The following is a 22,509-nucleotide window of genomic DNA, read 5'->3' on the forward strand; positions in this document are numbered from 1 at the left end:
GCCAATCACCGGCCTAGCCTGGGCAGAGTGGCACGGAGGAGGCGGGGGGTCGGGTGGAGAAGTCCGGGCGAGGCGGGGCGGGCGCCCGGTTTCCCGCGGTCCCAGCCGGCGGGGCCGGAGGAGAGTCGCTCTTAAAGGCCCAGCCCACGCGCGTCCTTTTGTTCCAGAGCCGCAGGGCGGGGCAGGCCGAGGTTTCGCAGTCTTGTCTCCTCTCCAGAACGACCATGATTTCCCAGTTCTTCATTCTGTCCTCGAAGGGGGACCCGCTCATCTACAAAGACTGTATCCTTGACATGCGGGGCGGGGGTGGAGGGACTTGGTGGGAGTGGTGCCCCAGAGACAGGGTGTATCGCCAGCTTCTTAACTGTCCTTCCACCCGGTCAGTCCGCGGGGACAGTGGTGGCCGGGATGTGGCCGAGCTCTTCTACCGGAAGCTGACGGGACTGCCCGGAGACGAGTCCCCGGTTGTCATGGTAACCACCCCGCAATGGGGGGGTAGGAGATGGCGGGGACAGGTGGGCGCCTCCTAGTCCCCGGGGCTGTTCCCTGAGAGCCTCCATTTGGTGAGAACATTCTCCCAAATAATATTAATCAAAGTTCATTAGGTGCTAACAATATACCACGCACAGTTCCTTGTCCCTCAATTCTCAGAACTCTGGGGTAGGCACTCTTTATTAACCCCGTTTGCATCTTAGGATGCTGGGACTTAGGGTGGTTTCAAGTTCACCTGAAATTGCACTGCTATTAAGGAAGCTAGGATGTGAACTTAGGTCTTAACCACTAGCTCTTTTCCTGCCTCTGCCTCTCAGCACCACGATGGCCGTCATTTTATTCATATCAGACACAGCGGCCTCTATTTGGTGGCCACGACTTCAGAAAACATTTCTCCCTTCAGCCTCCTAGAGCTGCTCTCCCGGTGAGGAGGGCTGGGCTGGGCATCTGGGAGTGGGGATCTGAGAGAAGGAGAATATACACACCTCTTTCTTTTGCCTCAGGTTAGCCACCCTCCTGGGTGATTACTGTGGCTCCCTGAGCGAGGGGACCATCTCCCGCAATGTAGCTCTTGTCTATGAACTACTGGATGAAGTGTTGGTAAGCTCAAGGATATCCCTCATTTGTCCCTGTTCCCCTGACATATCCACTCCTCTACGTGGGATCCTATTGTTGGGAAGCTAAGTACTCCTGCTCCTTTTCACCCCTTCTCCCTACTGACCACCCAAAGATCCTCCTTCCATCACCAATAGGACTATGGCTACGTACAGACCACATCCATGGAGATGCTGAGGAACTTCATCCAGACGGAAGCTGTGGTCAGCAAGCCCTTCAGCCTCTTTGACCTCAGCAGTGTTGGCTTGGTCAGTGGAGGGGGTATAAAAAATGAGGAAAGAGAAGGAGGGTTGGCTAGGAGTAACCGAGAAGGATTGATTGCTTTGGGTGTTTTACAGTTCGGGGCTGAGACACAACAGAGCAAAGTGGCCCCCAGCAGCGCAGCCAGCCGCCCCATCCTCTCCAGTCACTCTGACCAGGTGAGGAAAGAATTGACAGTGGCAGACTCTCCCAGTTTTTTTCTGGACTCCAGAGTCAAAGATCCAGGTGTTTCTTTCCACTACCCCTAGAGCTGAGTATTCCTTCCCTCACCCCCATGTCCCCACCCCAGGGCCCTAGCCTCAACTATGCGATCCTTTCAGCCTACCCGTTTTAGAATACAGGCCATTCGGCCTCCAACCACCCAAATCCCCTCTCTTCCTCAGAATCAAAAGAATGAAGTTTTTTTGGATGTGGTCGAGAGATTGTCTGTACTGATAGCATCTAATGTAAGTTTGGATCCCTAGCCCTGGAGCTGAGGACAGATGGTATATGGGAAACACGCTGGGGTGGACAAAATTCTGGGTATTAACTTCCCTGTCATTCTCAGGGCTCACTATTGAAGGTGGATGTGCAGGGAGAGATCCGACTCAAGAGCTTTCTGCCCAGCGGCTCTGGTGAGAAGGCCACAGGCTGGCCCCAGGGTTGGGTAGGGACAGGCTTCTTGGTGGTACGTATGGCGTTGTTAAGTTTTCTGACTTTTTTTCTAACAGAGATGCGCATTGGTTTGACAGAGGAATTTTGTGTGGGGAAGTCAGAACTGAGAGGTAAGGAGAAAGCCTTTCTCTCACAGCTATTTAAAAAAAATTTTTTTTGTTGCCGTTGGGTCGATTCAGACTCATAGTGAACCTATAGGACAGAGTAGAACTGTCCCATGGGGTTTCCGAGGAGCGGCTGGTGGATTCGAACTGCTGACCTTTTAGTTAGCAGCCGAGCTCTTAACCACCGTGCCACCAGGGCTCCCTCCTAGGTGTAGGCATTGCCAAGATTTCATAGAGAAAACTGGATCATCTTAGAATAGGGCAAGGGCATTTAAGTGTATTAAAGACATCCTCCCCCTCTCCCTGCTCTTCCTTCTCAAAGTATGGCTTAAGAGAGGGGTCTTTCTCTCTTTGCAGGTTATGGGCCAGGAATTCGGGTTGATGAGGTCTCATTTCACAGCTCTGTGCATCTGGACGAGTTTGAGTCTCATCGAATCCTCCGCTTGCAGCCACCTCAAGGAGAGGTCAGGATAGGGGTGGCCCAGTATAGTCTGTCTACTGTCGGAAAAGGAGGCAGTTCAGGTGTGAGGAGACTGAACCAACCTCTGCTTCTCTCTGGTTTCAGCTGACTGTAATGCGGTACCAACTCTCAGATGACCTCCCCTCCCCTCTCCCTTTCCGGCTCTTTCCCTCTGTGCAGTGGGACCGAGGTTCAGGCAGGTGAGATCATTCCCTGTTGTAGAACTTCTCTGGAACCCAAGCCGATACATATGTGTTCCCAGGACTTGCTGTGGAGGAGTGGCAGTGGTAGTGATAATAGATTGAGAATTAGAAAAAGGCACACTTCCCTCCATGTGGACTCAGCCCCATGAGAGGCTTGGCTGCTGGAGTTGGGCTGGATTTCAGCACCTTCTCTCTCCCTGGGGCACAATTACACAGCCATGCATGGAGGTCTGGGTGGGGAATGGTGAGATGCCAGTAGGACATGTTCTTGGTAAAGGTGTTTTACCCTTTCATCCAGGCTCCAGGTTTATCTGAAGTTACGATGTGATCTACCTCCAAAGAGGTAAGAGTTGGGTCTGGCCAGGCCTAGTTCAGCTATGTGAATAGGACACAGGGTCAAAATATCTCCTGCCTTTTCATATGCACCCATCAGCCTCAGAATCCCTTTTAATATAGAGTCCCCTAGTTTGGGAAGGGGATGGTAGCACCTGTGTTGTACTCCGGTTGTGACATTAAAGAACGATGGGGACAAGTGACTGTACCTTTCTGGGGCTGACTTGGTTCATTTCTTCTTTGCAGCCAAGCTCTCAACATCAGGCTGTACCTTCCCCTGCCACGAGGGGTGGTCAGGTTAGTGTGCGTGTGGGTGGTTTCCCCTGCTTCCCTGAAGAACAGGGGGAGTAGAGAGCATGAGCTTTGAAGTACAACTGGCTCACCCCCCAGGAAGGTGGGGGCTGAGCTCAGCACCTTTCCTCACCAGCCTCTCTCAGGAGCTGAGCAGCCCAGATCAGAAGGCAGAGCTGGGGGAAGGAGCCCTTCACTGGGACCTACCTCGGGTACAAGGAGGCTCTCAGCTGTCAGGCCTTTTCCAGGTATCAGTTGTTGATTCTCTGAACGCCCTCCCCCCAAAGAACCTTCATTTTCAGCCCCTGGCATATCCCTCCTAATGGCACTGTTCCTATCTGGCCTCTTGGGGTCCTTGCCCTCTTTCCTCTCCAACCCTTCAGCACCCCTCTTCCCACCCCTGTTCCTCACAGATGGATGTCCCCAGCCTCTCTGGGCCTGCTGGCCATGGGCCCTCCACCTCAGCCCCTCCACTAGGGCTGGGCCCTGCAAGCCTCTCCTTTGAACTTCCCCGGCACACATGCTCCGGCCTCCAGGTTCGCTTCCTCAGGCTTGCATTCAGACCCTGCGGCAACGCCAACCCCCACAAGTGGGTGCGACACCTAAGCCACAGCGATGCCTATGTCATTCGGATCTGAGTGTCCCCAAATGAGGACACTGTCAACAGGAAAATGATGATGTCTGCTTTTCCAGCCTTCTGGCCCGCGTGTCTGGGATGGAAGTCCTGGGACCAGGAAGCCGGGAGGGCTTGACAGGCTTAACCCTTACATGATATCTGACACAGGAAGACTGAGGTGGATCAGAACTTACAAATCAAACTTTTATTCTGAGGAACTAACTGTACAATATCTAAAAAGAAAATTACGTGGGAGAAGTAGACTTACTACTTCCTTCCCCCCAACGTGTATGTGTGTTTGTGTATAAACCAGCGGGAGAGAAGATGGTCAGCAGGTGTGTGACAGCATCAAGGAGCAGGCTGAGGGGAGCCAGATCCAGGGGGCTGGGAGCCATTAGCTTTTGGAGTCCCTGGGGCTGGAGGGGGGCTATCCCCAGCTTCCTGCTTTCCCCCACAGAGGGCACTGCCCCCAAGTGGGGAGGGAGATGATGAAGCAGGAGGAACTGGAGAAGGATGGGAGGTGGGGCCTCCTTTGCCCTCCCCTGTTGGGGGAAGAGAAACCACTATGTACTTCTGGACACTGCCAGGACCAGAGGGAGCAGTGCTGGGGGGTGCAGTTGTGGCTGTGGAGACCAGCTTGACAATGGGCTGCACACTGGGGACGGTGGTGGTGACAGGAGAGGTAGTAGTAGAGCCCGAGCCAGGCGCTGAGGTGCTGAGGGACAGGACCTGGGAGAAGAAAAGAGTGTCAATTGCCTTGAGCCTTCCCCACAGGAGGACCTACTTCCAGAGGCCAGGGGTGGGAGTGGGTAGCTCAAGAGTCTTGCCCAGGCTGAGCAGCTTAGCCCCACAAGACCCTGGGAAGTGTCCCTTCCATCTCTTGTTTTTGGACCCAGAGTGAGTGGGTTCTACTTTGGGGCCTCCACAGGATGCTGAGGGAACCCGGGCCCCTCACCGTTCCCTTTCCACATGGTTTCACATACCTGTTGGGTAGATGAGGCACTAGAGGAGGAGGACATTACAATAAACTTGGTTGGAGGAGGGGAAGGCTGAGGAGGGGCAGCAGCTCGAGCAGACACCAGTGTCTGGACAGGCAGTGCGATGGAGCCAGGGACTTTTAGCAAGCCAGAGGTCCGAGGGCCAGGCTGAGGGGCCTGGGAGAGGGTCAGCGTGGGCCGGGGCTGTAGGGAAAGAAGCAAAAAGAAAACGTCAACATTCAAGAAAAAGAAGAATAACGCCTACCACAATGGTAGTTATATTGTTCTCTGTGTAATTAATATTTAATATCTGTCTCCTCTCATAAAGACTTAATCTTTGAAAAAAATAATATTCATCTGGCTCATTCTTTATTCCCACAATGCCCAACACACAGTGCAACCTCAATGAATGCTTGTTGCATAGATGAATACATGAAAAAATAAGAAAAAGGCCTAGAATGAAAAACCTGGGCCCTTCACTTCCTCAGTGATTCTGACCTGGGGTTGGGGCATCACTCACTAAAGGGGCCTAGACTCTCCCAAGATTCCAATTCACAGGGTTCTGAGGTTTAAAAAAGTGACCGCACGTGTCTTGAGTATGTGTTTATACGTGGAAGTCCCTATCCTGATGAGAGCCACAGCTCTGTCCCATCTGATTTGTCTTGATTTCATCTTCTGTCTCTTTTCCACTTGGTTGCCCTTTGTCCTGCCCACTGTCACTGACCTGAGTGATAGTCAGAGTGGTCCTGTTGACCTGCTGAGCCTGCAAAGCAGCCTGGGCCCGAGCCTTCACCACATGCGAACAGAGAAGGGGCCCAAGGGACCCAAATTCTGCCCGGTAGGCATCCTGATTGTCAGGCGGTGGACGTAGCTTTGCCAGAACTGGGGCACAGTGTTTCTGCAGACAGAAGGCAAATAAAGCCAGGTAGAGGGAGGGTTAGTACTTCCAGGAGAGGGACAGGGAAGGGGTGAAAAAGGAAAACCCATTGTTTCCATATGTTCCTTTCGGAGGCCAAGCTATGCTGGGATATCAGTATGTGTAAGGAATGTGGGGGATTTTCTTCATAAGAAAACATGGGCACCAACTGGTATAAATGGAGAATTTACCAGGTATCCTCGTAAGCAATATCTAAAGGGACTTTTGATCCATGGGGTGTCTGTCTTGTACAAAATAGGCCAGAGAGTGATACAGAAGCACTGTTGGGGACAGTGTAGTCTAGAAAAAGGCACAGGCTGAGAGTTCAGACCCCTTATTTCTTATTTAACCCTGCGTTCTTCAGGTGTTCTGAATACACGAGACAAAAGATGGGAATACGTATTTAAATAAAATACGTTACATGCCTGCTAACCATTATACCTGTCTGTGTGGAGGGATCAGTGGGAAGAAGTTGGGAGTAGTGGGCATAGGGTAGGGGCTGTGGTTACCAGAAGGAGGCTCTGCACATGGTCAGCTCCTATCCGGTCGATGTTGCTCAGCACGGGGCCGTCCAGGACGCTGCGGATCCGCTCCCCCTCCTGCTGCAGCCGTGGCAGAATCAGAGTCTTAATCACCTGTTGGAAAGGAAGAAGAGAGAAGCAGAGCCACCAGGTCACCACACTGTCTCCCAGGTTGGGCGGCAGGTGGGGTTGTAGCCCTCTGTAACCTCATGACTGCCTCCCCTCCCCTAGTTCTTCCCACTGGTGGCCTAACATCGTGTCCCAGCTCTGCCAGGCCAGCAATGGAGCCATAACGAGTTGTCCATGGAGTCTTCTCATCCACCCAGCTCTGTAAGGGGAAGAAAAAATAAATTCAGATCAAGGTGTGTGGAAAAGGCTAAACACGCTTTCCCTGCAAATCATTAAGGCATTACTGATGAGGCTAAAATCCTTTAGCCCACCCCGAATTCCAGGCCCCTTCCCTCTGGCCCTTGTTTTCAGTGACTTTTTCCCCAGCCAAAACGGGCCCGCCACTGGTTTTAGTGAAGCTCTCGTTGATTGCGTGGGCATAGTCTACACCCCATGTTCTTACTCACCTTGGTGAAGGTCTTAGTGATCCGAGACTGGATGTTGTTAGTGGTTGTGCTGAAGTGTTTGCAGATCTGGGCAACCAGGCGGGCAGCAAAGTCCCGGAGGGCCCAGTGATTGTCCACATCTGGCCGCAAACACAGCTGTCTGCTCACAATGCAGGTCATCACAGCTGGAATCAACTCATGCACCTGAGGGAGAAGTGGCAGGTCAGTGGGTTCTAACTACCCTGATCCTGGGAAGAGAGGTGGGCAGGCAGGACCACTCACATATTTTTCTAGATACAGCGTTGGGTTATCCATCAGCGCCTTCACCATGCGCATCAGGTAGATGAGCAGGGCCAGGTTGTTCTGTACCACGTTCACGCGGACCTAAGGGAGGGAGAAGTGATGGGACAGCGAGATCCCTCAGATGAACGGCTCCTGCTGCCTGCCTCCTTACCCCTCTGAACCTCATCCTAGATCCTGGTCCTCCCAAATGCTCACCCCCTCTGAGATGAAGGTACTGAATCGTGGCAGCATCTGGTAGAGTCCTGGGTCTGTAGCAATGCTCTGCAGAGCTTCCTGTGGGAGGAACGGAAGTAGGTGAGGTAGGGCAAGGATGTGGGAGGAATTTGTGGGGCCTCAAAAAGAAGGAGTTTCAGGGTTAAGGAAAGAAGGTGGGAGTTCTCACCGCTCTCTTGGCCTCACACGAACCCACACAGGCTTCGGTGATCTCCTTGTAGTAGAGCTGCTGTTCTACAGACAACTCGTGGATGCTTCGGGGTTTCAGTCGCAAAGGGGCCCCTTCCAACAAGGGTGGTGCCTTCTTCTCTTTCCCTGTGTGAATTCGGAAAACAGGTTAGAAGAAGAGCTCCAGAAGAGGCCTCAGTACCAGACAAAGCTTAAGCCTCCATTCCCGAAAACCCAGGGAGACCTGGCTTCCTCAGGCTTCTTGATCCTTTCTAGGGCTCTTTGGCCTGAGATCTCACCGCTCTGTCCTTACTTCATCCACTGCACAAATGACCACATGGCTTTGAGGCAAGAGTCAGGAGAGGTTTAGCCTAGCATTACTGACCTTTGCCGTCAGCTGGAGCAGCCCCTTGACCTTTGCCTTTCAAGGGCCCATCTTCCTCCTGGCCTGGTTTTGCTGACTTCAGGGGTTCTGTGGCCTCAGCCTTCTGCTGCTCTTTGGGAGCTGGTGGGAAAGCAAGTCACAGCAGAACTGACAAGTGTGGAAGGAGAAAGGGGAGTGAGATAGAGAGGGATGGATTCTGGGCACAGAGGTTACCTGGGGGTGGATTCTCTGGTATAGCTGGCTGGCAGCCTTCAATGCTCAACCAATGAGCTGCAAGGAAGAAAGACTTAAAGTTGAACTGCTTTTAGATGGACACTAGGGAGCCACTCCACCCTAAGGAATGTATTTTAGTTCCTGCTCCCCTTTTGTACATCTCACCAAGGATCTCACACTTAGGTTTTCACTTGTGAGTTTCCCCAAACCCATATGCATTGCTTCTCTGTTCCCTCCTCCCTGCCACGCTGCCCTCCCCACCCCCAACCTTTGAGGCAGACGTCCAGGGGCACCCGGGGCAGAGGGGTATTGATGATGTCGCTCAGATCAACCTCCTTCTCCTCGTAGAAGTAAAGCTCCCGGCCTCCACCAGAGGCAAAACGGAAAGGAATGAACTCCTGGGCGTGGAAGCCATAAAGTGGCTGTATCGGGAGAAAGACACTGGGATGAGAAGGAAGCATGGGGAAGAAATGCAGTGTCTGGGGGGATGGTGTCTCACCAGCCTGCTCCCACCTCAGTCCTCCTGCCCCTTTCTTTCATAGCCCAATCACCTCGACGTTCTTTAGTTTCAGCGCATAGTCAATGTCACTGGTGGTGAGCTTCTGCCGCTTCCCCATGTGCATGAACTTCAAGGCATCCTGAGGGTGGGGAGGGAGAGAGCAGACATCAGCCCAAGACCCTGGTGAAGAAGGAGACCACTGGCAACATCCTCCATAAACGGCTGGGCAGAGGGGCTAGGTTACCTGTGCAATTTCCTTGATGCGGTAGCTGACCTCATCTGTCAGCAGCTGGCAAGTCTCCTCCTGAATCTGAGCAATGCCCATGGATTCGGCCACCACCTTCATCGACTCAGAGGGCAACACAGTATTGCTGAGCTTCAGCTTCTTCTCCTCAGCCATTCTGGAGCACCTCCTCCCCTCTCCTAGGATGATGCTCCAGGGTGGAGAGATGGAGACCTTGGCAGGGGGATGGGACAGGCAGGAGAGAGAAAAAGAAACATGAGACCCAAAGAAGAGGGACTGTCTGTCAGGAGAGGCCACAACAAAGGGAAGACAAAGGAGGTACGGGGAGGGAAGGAATTCAGGGGTGTCTTCTGTCCAAACAGAAAACAGTAGGAATCCAATCCAATTCAACGTAGTTTACTGAGCTCTAATCCTAAGCCAGGCACTGTAAAGTGAGGTACCAAAACCAAAACCTACTGCCATGGAGTCAATTCTGACTCATAGTGACCCCACAGGACAGAGTAGAATAGCCCCATGGGTTTCTTTCCAAGGCTGTAATTTTTACAGAAGCAGACTGCCACATTTTTCTCCTTCAGGGCAGTTGGTGGATTCAAACCGTTGACCTTCCAGTTAGCAGCTGAGTGCTTAACCACAGTGTCAACAGGGCTCCTCACAAGTGAGGTACAATAGACGAATATGGACCTAAATTTAAAGCACAGCTCTACCACCATCTGGCTGTGTTGCTTAAGCAAATGACTTAAATCCTCTCAGCTTTGGTTTTCTTCTCTGTAAAGTGTGGCTAATGCCTTTTTCCCTAAGGTTGTTACGCATGCACCTCATCTCCCCTGCCCCTTCTCACACCATCCTTCGTGCTTAACAAAAATACGACACTGCTTAAACACCACTCTCCCACTCTGAGCCTACAGAGCCGTACAACTGAACATGACGAGAAAACCACACAACCTCGCTGGTGAGTTCTCACTTTAAATTCATGACCATGAACTTCAAATGAGTTCTTACTGCTGCCAGACAATCACATTATACTTCTACAGGGCACTCACTCTCCCACTGTCCTGCTGACACCTTTCCTGATCCTCTCAAACCTCCAGCACCTTTTTCTCCATCCTAACTTTCACCCATCAGAAGAGAACCTCCAGACGCTCACCACGTCTACCTACCTACCAGCACCTGCATCCACATACTCTGCCTTCCCACCTGGTAGTGAGGAACTGTTCATGCCCTTCGCCAACTCATACTGTCCTAGCATTTCTCCCATCTTTCTGCATCATCATTACCTTCTCAATCTACTGAATCTACTGAATCACTACTGGAACACTAATACACTGCTGCTGGGAATGTCAAATGGCACAACCACTTTGGAGATCGATCTGGCGCTTCCTTAAAAAGCCAGAAATAGAACTCCCATACGATGCAGTAATCCCACTCCTGGGAAAATATCCTAGAGAAATAAGAGCCTTTACATGAACAGATATATGCACACCCACGTTTCATTGCAGCACTGTTTACAATAGCAAAAAGATGGAAGCAACCAAGGTGCCCATCAACGGATGAATGGATAAATTATGGTATATCACAGAATGGAATACTATGGATCGATAATGAACAATGATGAATCTGTGAAACATTTCATAACATGGAGGAATCTGGAAGGCATTATGCTGAATGAGATTAGTCAGTTGCAAAAGGACAAATATTGTACGAAACCACTATTATAAAAAAAAAAAAAGAGCTCGAAAAATAGTTTAAACAGAGAACATTCTTTGATGGTTATTAGAGTGAGAAGGGAGAAAGGGAGAGGGGTTTTCACTAATTAGATAAAATAGCAGATAAGAATTATTTTAGGTGAAGGAAAAGACAACACACAATACAAGAGAGATCAGCACAACTGGACTAAACGAAAAGCAATTTCCTGAATAAGCTGAACACTTTGAAGGCTAGCATAGCAGGAGCGGGGGTTTGGGGACCATGGTTTCAGAGGACATCTAAGTCAACTGGCATAATAAAATCTATTAAGAAAACATCCTGCATCCCACTGTGGAGAATGGCAGCTGGGGTCTTAAACACTAGCAAGCAGCCATCTAAGATGCATTGATTGGTCTCAACCCACATGGAGCAAAGGAGAATGAAGAACACCAAAGACACAAGGTAATTATGAGCCCAAGTGACAGAAAGGGCCATATAAACCAGAGACTACATCAGCCTGAGACCAGAAGAACTAGATGGTGCCCAGCTACAACCGATGACTGCCCTGACAGGGAACACAACAGAGAATCCCTGAGGGAGCAGGAGAGCAGTGGGATGAAGACCTCAAAGTCTCATAAGAAGACCAGATTTAATGGTCTGACTGAGATTAGAAGGACCCCAGAGGTCATGGTCCTTCTGTTAACCCAAGACAGGAACCATGCCAAAAGCCAACTCTTCAGACATGGATTGGACTGGACTATAGGACAGAAAATGATACTGGTGAAGCATGAGCTTCTTGGATCAAGTAGACGCATGAGATGTTGGGGGCAGCTCCTCTCTGGAGAAGAGAGGAGAGGGCAGAGGGGGTCAGAAGCTGGCTGAATGGATACGAAAATAGAGTGGAGGGAAGGATTGTGCTGTCTCATTACAGAGAGCAACGAGGAGTATATAACAAAGCGTATATAAGTTTTTGTATGAAAGACTGACTTGGTTTGTTAACTTTCACTTAAAGCACACACACACAAAAAAAAAACCTCCTTGAAAGAGTTGACTTTGAACTCCTTTCTAATTCCTTTCCTTTCCTTCTTATACCCACTGCAGGCTTTTGCCCCCACTATGTCCCTGAAACTGCTCTTGTCAAGGTCACCAACGATTCCACATCACTAACTCCAAGGTTCTCACCTTACTTGACCTCTCAGCAGTATACAGTTGACCACTGCCTTCTTCTGAAAATACTTTTCTTCACTTGACTGCCAGACTACCTGCACTCGGTTTTCCTCCTACCTCACTGGCTACTCCCTTGCTGTTTCCTTTACTGGTTTTTCCTTTTCTGTCTGCTTAATTTTGGAGTGTCCTGGGCTCAGTCCTTGGTCTTCTTCTCTAGCTACATGTACTTCTCTGGTGATCTCAACCACTTCTATGGGACAAACTTATATCCCCAGCCCAGATCTTTCTCCCCAATTCTAGACTTGTATACTCAACTGCCTCCTCAAAAGCTCCACTAAAACTGAACTCCTGATCTCTACCCACCTGTTCCAGGCTCAGCTTTCCTAATCTTCACTTACAGCAGTGCCGTCCATGCAGGCACTCAATCTTTATCTGAACCCTCACATCGGACCCACTCTGATTCCCCCACTTCCAACATCTTGGCCCACGTCACCATCATCTCTTCCCAGGATATCTTCAAAAACTTCTTAACAAGGTCTCCCAGCTTCTACCCTCACCTACCTACATCTATTCCTAATAGCCAACATAATTCCATCTAATGTAAACCCCATCATGTCATTTATCTGCTCAAAATATTGTAATGGCTACCCATTTGCCTTATAGTAAAATCCAAAATGCTTATAATGGCCCACAGGGCCTTTTAAGGTTTGCCCCATCCTCATTTTATCTCTGACTTCCTTTCTTTCCCTTTTCCACCTCCAGCCACACTGTCCTCTTTGCTGTTTTTTGAAGCTGCCAGGCATACTCTTGATTTATAGTCTTTGCTCTGTTCCTTTGGCCTGGAATGCTCTCCCCAAGATATCTGCTTGGCTGCCTACCGTGACCACTCTATTTAACATTCCATCCCACCCTCATTCTGCTCTACTTTGCTCCTCCCCTCCCCCCCGCCAGCATTTAACATCTAATATATTCTATAATTTCTTATTGTTTACCACCACCATGTGAGCTCCATGAGGACAGGGATATTTGTCTGTTATGTTCACTGATGTATTCCAAGAGCCCAGGCAATGACTAAGGCAAGGTAGACCCTCAATAAATATTTGAATGAATTGTAAGGCTTAGAGATGTTTGTATATACCATGTAGGTGTTCAATAAATACTCGGCATCACTACTGCCAAGATGAATAAGATACAGGCCCAAGCTTGGAATCTACTCTGTGATCAAAAGTAGTATACTTGGAGCTGTACATTAGGAAGATACAGGTCAATAGTGTTCAGCACCGACTTGGGGGGCAGGGGAGTGTGAAGGACTGGAGACGGGGAAGGTGCAAGACGCAGGAGAATTTGGCTCTTCTCAAACCATCCCAGGTCTCCTCTCCCATTTTATAGCTACATTTTTATGTACCTGTAGGGAACACATTTATTCAACACATATGCTGTGCCTGGTGCTGGGTACACAAGAATTCCTATCAATCCTCCAACATCCAGCGGTACTCACCTCCCCTCAGCGAAGCCACCCCACTCCCCAACAGAACTGATCACTCCCCCGCCGTTGTCCCCAGAATCTGGTCCTTTTCAGGACGTTTCCCACTGGAGGTTGACTACGTATCTGTCTTTCTGCTACCCCCGCATTGGGCCCTATAGATACAGGTGTGCAATGAGGGCTCATAAAACTCCCTACAGCCTCAGAAGCCCCTCAGATCAGTGGAGGCACTGGGAAGGCTTCCCAGAGGGCTGGCTTGACCTACGTCTTCCAGGCTGTGTAGTTTTCCCAGCAGAGAAAGTGGGGGGAAGGCCCCCAGGCAATGGGTACAGTGCGAGCAAAGGCTCAGAGACCCCCCCCATCTCCCCCAACATCCTTCAATGCAAACACACACACGGGGGTCCCCACGCGCAGGGACACACAACCAACCGTCCTCTTGCCGGTCCCCACAAGGGACCTTTTGGGGGTCTTGTCCCTGGTATCACTCAGACCCACCCCCGCCAGCCGAGCGTCCAAGCCTGTAAAGTCTCTCACCGCCGCCAAAGCGCCGCTCACCCGGCGCTGGGCGCCATGTTGGGCCCGCCCCCTCTAGGGAGCAGGTCCGGGCAGAGGACAACAATACACGGCCCCTCCGCGGAGCTGGAACAAGTCCCCTAGCCTTACGTCCTGAAATGATATAAAAACACTGTTTCTAAATATGTGGGAAGGAGTACTCTCTCCCGTCCCAATTACTCTGATTTATTCCTTCACTACCCGTCGGCCAGGACCTTCAGGAGGCGCCACCAAACCTGGGCGGGGAAGCCCAGAAGTACGTAAGGCCCCGCCTCCTTCGGTGGGCACTGCGCACGCGCTCGAGCTGCTAGGCTGGATTTCCAGCAGCCGTCCACCCCTCCCTCTGAATTTAAAGGGCCCGCTGCCTTGCAAAAGTTGGTTTGGAAATAGAAGAATGGTTGTTCGTGGACCGCACTTTGTCATGGGACCTGTGCGTTTGGGGACGTTGTTTTTCGTTTTGGCAGTGTTTGGGGCTCGGGCCAGAACGCCGAAGGAGCAGGACGATGACTTAGAACGCTTGCCCAGCAAATGCGAAGGTATCTAAAGGGAGTAGCATCTATCTGTATCCCCCTGCCGCACTTCCCTCGGCTGGGAGCGCGTTTGGGATGAGGGTGGGAGGATGGGAATGTAAGAAAGGTTGGGGCCATACAGTAAAGAGACTTGTATGCTATTGCTAGAAACATTGGCTGTATTCTGCTCACAGTAAGAGGACTGCAGGGGTGTTAAAGAAAGGACTGATACGACCAAAGGGACCGTGATGGATAGGTCACTCGACCTTCTTGAATGCCTGTAGGCGGTTCGGTGAACTTGGCAAAATTCGAAAGAGATCAAGGAAGGGAATGGCATAGTGCGATCTCAAGACTATGGCAGTACAGTTCCCATGAGACATCCAGAGGGAGCCCCCTTTGTCTTGCGAGGTTGGGCCCCCATGGTTTGTGGGAATTGTATTTCATGCCCAGGAGTGCCTACTGTGTACTGAGCATCTTCGGGTGTGTGTGTGTGTGTGTGTGTGTGTGTGTGTGCGTGTGTGTGTGTGTGTGTGTGCGTGCCCCTGTCACTGGACCTAAATCTGGAGGGCGTGCCGGAGCCACGTGTGAGGTTCATACCTGTGGACATCCTCTGTCCCAGCTCCACAGAGAGGCTCTCAAATTACAGGACCTGTGCACCCCTGAGGGGGGTTGGGAGTGAGCAACTCCACCCTTCAAGCTCATAAACCAAAGAGGAGGTCACACTGCTGTGAGTTTCCCTATGATGTGAGGCTTTGTAGAGGGTGTGCACTGTATGGATTTTACAGCAAGCAGCATCTTCTGTGGCTGCGTTAGTGTGGGCCCAACCTGGAAGGGGCACTTCAGAGTTGGGTAATCAGGTGCCCTGGTGTCCCTAGTTTGTTGCCTTCCTGATGGTAATTTCTTCCCTGGATCCTTTTTCTCTTCACCTCATCCCTTACTGCATATCAGTAGCAGTGTTTCTCAGACTCTGGTCCTAAGCTCTCTTCTCCCTTCACTTCTGTGTCCCCACTCTTCTCTCCACCCGGCAACATCCATCATCCTTTCTGAACACAGACATAAGCGTGTCCATCCGCTTGTCCTTATTTTAATACCCCTACAATCCTCTTACTGTGATCAGAATACAGCTAACATTTTGGGCATAGTGTCTTAAGTATCTTTGCTGTAACCTTTCTTATATTTCCGTTTTCCCATCCCCTATCCCAAAATGGCCCCAGCCACACTGAACTTCTCACTGGTCACCGGTCACCGACTCTGCCTTATCCTCTTGCACCTCTTGCCTTTGCACATTGTTCTTCCCTTTGCCTGGAGTGACCCTCTCCTTCTGTGTCTGGTAAGCACCTACCTATTCTTCAAGACCCAGTTTAAACATTACCTCCTCTGGAAGTCTTTTTCCTCATGTGTCACCTCCCACTGTATCATGCTCCTTGAGGGACAGGGTGTGTCTGTGTATTCCAAGCCCTAGCATAGCACCTGGTACGTTTTAGGCACTTTTGTTACTTGCTCCAGTATTTAGTTTGCCTGTCACTTCTGTATTGGTCATACGCTTTTATTGGGACCCACCACTTACCAGGTCGCGTGCTAGGTGCTGGAAATACTGTGGCAGAGCAGGAGTGATGGTTGCTCTTCAGGAAATCACTGTTGAATGAATTTTGTGTTTCCTCATGAGGATGTCTCTTTATCTGAATCCCTAGTGTAGAGTCCATTGCACCATATTGTCATCATCTGTCTGTCTACACTGGCAGTGTCACATGTCCCATGGATAGGGATTGTGGGTTTTATTGCTGTCTATATTAGTGTGCATACAAAAGTCACTCAATAAATAATTGCAAAATAACAGCAAACGTATATACAGTGCTCACTGTGTGCCAGGCATTATTCTAGGGGCCTTACATATATTAACTTATTTCATCTTCGCCATACCCCTTTGAGGGAGATACTTTCATTATCTCCATTTTAGAGATGAAGAACCAAGGCACAGCAAGATTGTCACACAGCCACTAAGTGGCTGAGCCAGGATTCTACCAGTTAGATTGGCCCCAGAGCCTATACTTAACCGTCATGCTGTGCTGCCTTTGGTCATCTGCAGAATGAGGTGCTGGTGTGTTTGTTTTTCTCTCACATCTCCTTGAACGTCTTTATTCCGTAAGTCTGTAAGCTGCTGAGCCTGGAGCTACAGGAGGAGCTGAGCCGCACCGGTCGATCTCGAGAGATGCTGGAGCTGGGGCAGGTGCTGGACACAGGCAAGAGGAAGAGACACGTCCCTTACAGCATTTCGTGAGTCTTCCTTGGTGTCCCTTCACTGTAAGAGCCCTGAGAACTCCTACAGCATCCAGGGAATCCTTATTTCCCCTCTTCCCACAGGGAGACAAGACTGGAAGAGGCCTTGGAGAATTTATGTGAGCGGATCCTAGATTACAGTGTTCATGCTGAACGCAAGGGTTCACTGAGATACGCCAAGGTCAGACCCTTCTCCAGGGCAGCCATGGTGGGGGATCCCACCTCTTAGAGACAATGACTTATATTCCCTGAGGTCCACAAGAGATGTCTGCCCATCACTCCCCATCTCCAGTGTCCCCTTCCCATCATCAGACTCCCCCCTCTCACCTTCATGGAATTCACTCCTCAGTCTCCAGTAGTTGACAAAGTGGATATGGTGGGAAAGAGGAAGAAAGAGGTGGCCAGCAGGCTGATCCCAAACAGGGGTATAGTGAGCGTAACCAGTGCCCAGGGGCAATCTCTAAGTTGCTTGGAGTCCCTCACATTCAAGCACCCAGGGGCAATCTCTATATTACATGCCTTCCCCAAATTTGAGCACCCAGAGGCGATCTCTAAGTTGTGTCCCCACCCCAATTTCAAGATGCATAGCCTTCGATAGTGGCAACTTGTCAGCAGAAACACCTTATCGCCTCTTGTCTGGCTGAGCCAGTTTTCATATTTGTGGCGCCTCGAAATGTTATTCCGCATGTCATCTGGCACCCCCTTCAACTTGCACCTCGGGGCAAGTGCCCCACTCTGCACCCGTCTAACCCCCGCACCCCACTACATCTCTGAACCCAAATTCCTCATCTCTCAGGGCCAGAGTCAGACCATGGCAACGCTGAGAGGCCTGGTTCAGAAGGGGGTGAAGGTGGATCTGGGGATACCTCTGGAGCTGTGGGACGAGCCCAGTGTGGAGGTCACGTTCCTCAAGAAGCAGGTAGGATAAGATATTGTGCTGCCCGAGGGGGGAGAAGGGGACCTGAGAGGAGAACTGGGTCCTAGAATTTGACTGTAGGAGACGTCTACCTCTGAGCAGGGAGAAGAGGGCAGAAGTGGTAAAATGAAGACTACCGTGAATTGAAGTGGGCTTGGGAGAATACCAAGAAGTGATAACAGAGGCTAATAAATAACCCCTACGGCTTATTGTGGGAGCTCTGATTAGAGCTCGGCTGATAACCAAAAGGTTGGCAGTTGGAATCCACCAGCTGCTCTTTGGAAACGCTATGGGGCAGTTCTACTCTGTCCTATAGGGCTACTATGAGTTGGAATCAACTCGATGGCAATGGATTTGGTTTTTTAACTGCTTATTGAGCACTTGCTATGTGCCAGATTCAGGAGGCCATACTTCCCAGCTGCTGCCTCATTTACCCTCACAACAACCTCTTGAGGCAAGTACTATTACCATTCCCCATTTTACAGGCAAGGAGCTGAGATTCAGAGAAGTTCAATAAACTCCCTGGCACAGAGTAGGTGCTAGGAAATGTTTATTGAGTGAATGGGCATCACACATCTAGTAAGCCAAGCTTAAAACCCAGGCTGCCTGCCTCTCCAAGGTCAGCCAGGTGGGATAGGGTAGACAGGAAGTGGAGAGCAGAGAGGAGGGTTTCCGAAGCCCAGCAGAACAGACGCCCTTTTGGCCCTTCCTCCTGACTAGTGTGAAACAATGCTGGAGGAGTTCGAAGACGTTGTGGGAGACTGGTACTTCCACCACCAGGAGCAGCCCCTACAGCATTTTCTCTGTAAAAGGCACGTGCTTCCAGCTGCAGAAACTGGTAAGTGTGTGGGCTGGGCACCTTTCCTGCGAGGTCACAACCTCCCCTACTTCCAGGACCAATATCTAAACCATCTTCTGTCACCCAACCTAGCGTGTCTAGAGGAAACTTGGACTGGAAAGGAGGAGATCACAGATAGACAAGAGAAAACAGAAGGGGAGGAGGAGCATGAAGAGGAGGAAGAAGAGGTAACCAAGACACCAGGCCACCCCAAGCATGACCCAGAGGACCTTTGACTTGTCTTGGAGCCCCCAGGAAGGGCAGGGGTCATGGAGAAGAACCTTCTGACGTCTGAGCTTTCCCTGCCCCACAGCTTTAATGCTGTATGTTGTGTGAGTGACCCATTCCAGGGCTTGTAGCTGTTCTCTCCTATCTGAGGCTAGGCAGGATCCTGGTGGTACAGCATGGCATACTACTGGGAGAGGCTGGGAGCAGCAGGTTGAAGTCCTGCCCCAATAGATGGGCCCTCTGCCTGCCATCCAGCACCCTGAATGGCAGGTGTGTGTGCTGACAATACCCAAGGCTTTCCCCTTTAAATATCTCTACTGCTTCCAGAGGTCAGCAGTGACTTTGGGGCTGTGGAGCTTGGGAAAGTCCCTTTGCCTCTCTGGGTCTCAGTTTTCAGACCTTTACAGGAAGATCCCAGAGTAGACATTCTCTACACTGTTTACACTGTCTGTGTCCAGGAGGCTATGTGCCAGCAAACTGAACAAGAATGAGATCCTGGATGGGGATGGGACAACACTAAATTAGGCAGGTAGATACTTGGTCTACTTCATATTGATTTCACCAAGGGCCCGCCATATAATTTCACAGGTGTCAAATTTTTAAATCACTACTAAACTTTACATACATATATATACATATATATGTTTCAGCTGGGCCTAAAGTTTCCGATAACTCCCTCTGCACACTGCCGTATACACATTATACCTGGCCAATATGTCGGCACCCAGAGAATAGTGCTGTTGGCTGCTGCCCTGTTAAAAGCTAATGGTGCTGGGGTGTTGCTCTCCTGCCCAGGTCCTACACTGCCTGGGCTCTGGGGCATCTCGACCCACTGCTGCCACTGCTACTGCCACTGGTGATCTGGCATGGGGTAGGAGACAGCTGTTGTAATCCCTTAAGCATGGGTGCTGTTAAAAAAATGATTGTGAAGAAAATACCTGCAATTTATGTCTTCTCTTTGGAGATTGGGAAGACACTGATATAGGATGTAGAGAACAGCTGCTTCTTGAATGTCAATTTCCACGTATTGACAGTGTGTCAGACTCTCGCCATGGATCCTTAATTGTAGCAAGGCTATAATGCTATGGGATTCTCCCAGGGAGGCCAATTTCTGAGGGCAGTGGCTCAAAGATGCCCTCACCTCCCACAATCAATCTCATCTCTGTTGAGGGACAGCATCAAGGTGTTTTTGGACTCCCTTGATGCCCAGGAGAGAGCTCTCCTGTCTGTGACTTGCTCAGGAAAATATTGAATGGTGGCGCTGCCTCCCAAAGCCATTCAAGAATGCCTGGTGCAAGCAGAATAGTGGCACGACCCCATAAAGGGGGATGCATACTGCAACTATAGCATTTTCTTGTTGGATGTAAGTCAGGAGAGGGGTGTCAATGAGTCCTACAAGAAAAACCTAATGACCTTGAAGAAGTTTGTGATGGTGAAATTCCTCAATGATCCCATTGTGGACCCTGTGGATTCCAAGTGCTTTGGATTTTACAAAAGTGGCCAAGCCAAGGAAACCATCCCCTTACAGAACACCGCTTTGTACATATTGGACAGCCTGGGTCTGAAGGAAATGGGCAATGCAGGGAAGCCAGGCCTTCTGGCTACAGAAGGGGACTGTGTTAGTCATCTAGTGCTGCTGTAACAGAAATAACACAAGTGGATGGCTTTAACAAACAAGTTTATTCTCTCATAGTCTAATAGGCTAGAAGTCCAAATTCAAGGTGTCAGCTCCAGAGGAAGGCTTTCTCTGTTGTCTTCAGAGGAAGGTCCTTGTCATCAATCTTCCCCTGGACTAGGAGCTTCTCTACGTAGGAACCCCGTGTCCAAAGGACACCCTCTGCTCCTGGTGCTTCTTTCTTGGTGGCAGGAAGTACTCCTGTGTCTGTGCTTGCTTTTTATATTTCAAAAGACACAATCCAATCTTGTATATTGAGCCCTGCCTCATTAACATAACTACCGCCTATTCCACCTCATTAACATAGAGGTAAGATTTCCAACACATAGGAAAATCACATCAGATGACAAAATGGTGGACAATCACACAATACTGGGAATCATGGCCTAGCCAAATGGATATACATATTTTTGGGGGACACAATTCAATCCACGTCAAGCAACATCTTCAACCATCTGAAGAAAGTTTGATGCCCACATCATCCCCTTAAGTGAAACTCTCGTAGTTTGCCCCAGGTCTCACGGAGCCGCTTCTACTTCCAAACTATGTGGGAAACAGTACCCTTCATGCCCAAACCTGAGCTCAGATCCGGCCTGCAACTAATCCTTCTCTCCCGTCATCATCTAATATGCCCTGCTTGGAAAGATCTAAGATCTGAATCTTACCCTTTGCCTCATCCTATCACCATACGGGAAACCCTGGTGGTGTGGTGGTTAAGAGTTCAGCTGCAAACCACACGGTCAGCAGTTCAAATCCACGAGGCGCTCCTTGGAAACCCTATGGGGCAGTTCTGTTCTCCTGTAGGGTAGCTATGAGTCTGAGTTGACCCAACAGTGGGTTTGATTTTTTTTTTTATTTATCACCATATGGTGTTGAATGCAAGTTTAATTAACCAGTAAGCAGGGAGATTGTTTTACAAACCTTTTATGTGGTCAAGCTCAGGAAAAGGAGTCTGCTGTGAACCATGCCAGAACTGCACCCAGGCCCAGAGGAGACTGAACGAAAGCAATGAGATAGATCCTAAGGGCAGATACCTTTTCTGGGGAATTCAGAAAACCTGGTCACATTTCAAGCCAAGAGAAGAGTCCAGTACCCAGGGCTGAGTTATATAAATGCTCACTTTTGCTGGTGGAAATTTAACCTGTGCTTTGAAAAGTACTACCTGGATAATAACATGCCTTCTGTGGTATCTTAGCAATTACTAGACAAATTCCACTTGCTCCCATCTTGCCTCTGTAGGACTCATTTGTCTCAGGTAGTGATGAATTAGTCACTCTGATGTCAAAGAAGAATAGCACTCAGTTGCCTTGCTTAAGGGAGAAAATGTACATCTTGATAGATTGGGGGGGGCAGGGGAGTGGTCAGGGTGGAAGTGAAAAATGAAGAGACAGCTCTTCTTTCCATTCCACCCTTGACTAAATCTGTCCTTGATTTCTTTATATGACTAGTGGTCTGGATTTGACTCACTACTACTGTCTTTAGCAGAGAATAGGAGGGAAAATGTGAAGAGACCAGGCTTTCTAACATCCATCCCCCAAAATCGTATTTACCAGCATAGTTCAAACTGCTTCTGATGGGCTCTGTGAAAAAGTGCTCAGAAAGCTTGGGAAATCCTGTATACTCTTTCACCTCTTGGAGCTCAACTCCCATTAGAATAATAAGGACTTGGAAAATTCCTGTTACTGTAAAGAAAACTAAGGTTAATCTACCATTTCCCACATTGTTTGTGCGTAGAAGTCTTAGTGTTCCCACACCCCTTGCCCCCACAAACCTATCAACACTTTCTTTGAGACTGTTCTGCAGAATGCCAGTTTGGGAAAAAGATTAGCTATGCTTTAAACTAAGGAGCCCTGGTGGGGCAATGGTTGAAGCTATTGACTGCTTACCAAAGGTTAACGTTTGGAAACCACCAGGTGCTCCATGGGAAAAAGATGTGGCAGTCGGCTTCTGTAGAGATCTACAGCCTTGGAAACCCTGTGGGGTCACTGTGAGTTGGAACCCAGTCAAAGGCAGTGCGTTTGGTTTTTTGGTTTATGCTCTGATGTAAGTACGTTCCTTTCCCTCTTTCAAGCCTTATCCTTCAACCAAAAGACAAGGATATTAAGAGCAAGAGCTGGGGGGTGGGGAGATGTGAATCGTTTAATTTTATGAGGTTGTCT

General features: G+C 49.8%; 3 protein-coding genes and 1 pseudogene across 7 annotated transcripts; 3 read left to right on the forward strand and 1 right to left on the reverse strand.

Moving 5' to 3' along the window:
• The first annotated feature begins 61 nt into the window (after positions 1 to 61).
• Positions 62 to 4,320, forward strand: AP4M1 (adaptor related protein complex 4 subunit mu 1). 2 transcript variants are annotated; one of them, XM_003422501.4, is made up of 15 exons: positions 63 to 282; positions 385 to 473; positions 810 to 916; positions 996 to 1,092; positions 1,245 to 1,355; positions 1,446 to 1,526; positions 1,752 to 1,814; positions 1,916 to 1,982; positions 2,079 to 2,132; positions 2,484 to 2,590; positions 2,692 to 2,786; positions 3,088 to 3,132; positions 3,369 to 3,419; positions 3,550 to 3,661; positions 3,827 to 4,320. In XM_003422501.4, the coding sequence occupies exons 1-15, from the start codon at positions 225 to 227 to the stop codon at positions 4,049 to 4,051; spliced, it is 1,362 nt and encodes a 453-aa protein (XP_003422549.1). In that variant the 5' UTR covers positions 63 to 224; the 3' UTR covers positions 4,052 to 4,320. The 2 variants fall into 2 exon arrangements, with proteins under 2 accessions (XP_023397498.1, XP_003422549.1); XM_023541730.2 differs by having other exon boundaries at positions 62 to 473.
• TAF6 (TATA-box binding protein associated factor 6) lies at positions 4,209 to 14,132 on the reverse strand. 3 transcript variants are annotated; one of them, XM_010601807.3, is made up of 15 exons: positions 13,890 to 14,132; positions 9,023 to 9,235; positions 8,831 to 8,917; positions 8,548 to 8,701; positions 8,280 to 8,336; positions 8,067 to 8,186; positions 7,683 to 7,828; positions 7,496 to 7,573; positions 7,280 to 7,381; positions 7,019 to 7,201; positions 6,697 to 6,771; positions 6,432 to 6,557; positions 5,731 to 5,904; positions 5,013 to 5,210; positions 4,209 to 4,758 (listed from the first exon to the last, which is right to left on the reverse strand). In XM_010601807.3, exons 2-15 carry the CDS (start codon positions 9,176 to 9,178, stop codon positions 4,378 to 4,380), a joined length of 2,037 nt encoding a protein of 678 aa, XP_010600109.1. In that variant the 5' UTR covers positions 9,179 to 9,235; positions 13,890 to 14,132; the 3' UTR covers positions 4,209 to 4,377. The 3 variants fall into 3 exon arrangements, with proteins under 3 accessions (XP_010600109.1, XP_010600110.1, XP_010600111.1); XM_010601808.3 differs by having other exon boundaries at positions 13,851 to 14,132; XM_010601809.3 differs by having other exon boundaries at positions 13,785 to 14,132.
• An 83-nt stretch (positions 14,133 to 14,215) lies between these two features.
• On the forward strand, positions 14,216 to 22,367 carry CNPY4 (canopy FGF signaling regulator 4). 2 transcript variants are annotated; one of them, XM_064295858.1, is made up of 7 exons: positions 14,216 to 14,443; positions 16,564 to 16,690; positions 16,778 to 16,874; positions 17,490 to 17,612; positions 18,330 to 18,447; positions 18,541 to 18,635; positions 22,264 to 22,367. In XM_064295858.1, exons 1-7 carry the CDS (start codon positions 14,302 to 14,304, stop codon positions 22,339 to 22,341), a joined length of 780 nt encoding a protein of 259 aa, XP_064151928.1. In that variant the 5' UTR covers positions 14,216 to 14,301; the 3' UTR covers positions 22,342 to 22,367. The 2 variants fall into 2 exon arrangements, with proteins under 2 accessions (XP_064151928.1, XP_003422548.2); XM_003422500.4 differs by lacking the exon at positions 22,264 to 22,367 and having other exon boundaries at positions 14,220 to 14,443; positions 18,541 to 19,217.
• On the forward strand, positions 19,577 to 22,217 carry LOC135233001 (palmitoyl-protein thioesterase 1-like; annotated as a pseudogene).
• Positions 22,368 to 22,509: the final 142 nt, after the last annotated feature.

Source organism: Loxodonta africana, chromosome 12 (genome assembly GCF_030014295.1).
Source record: "Loxodonta africana isolate mLoxAfr1 chromosome 12, mLoxAfr1.hap2, whole genome shotgun sequence".
Lineage (NCBI taxonomy): Eukaryota > Metazoa > Chordata > Mammalia > Proboscidea > Elephantidae > Loxodonta > Loxodonta africana.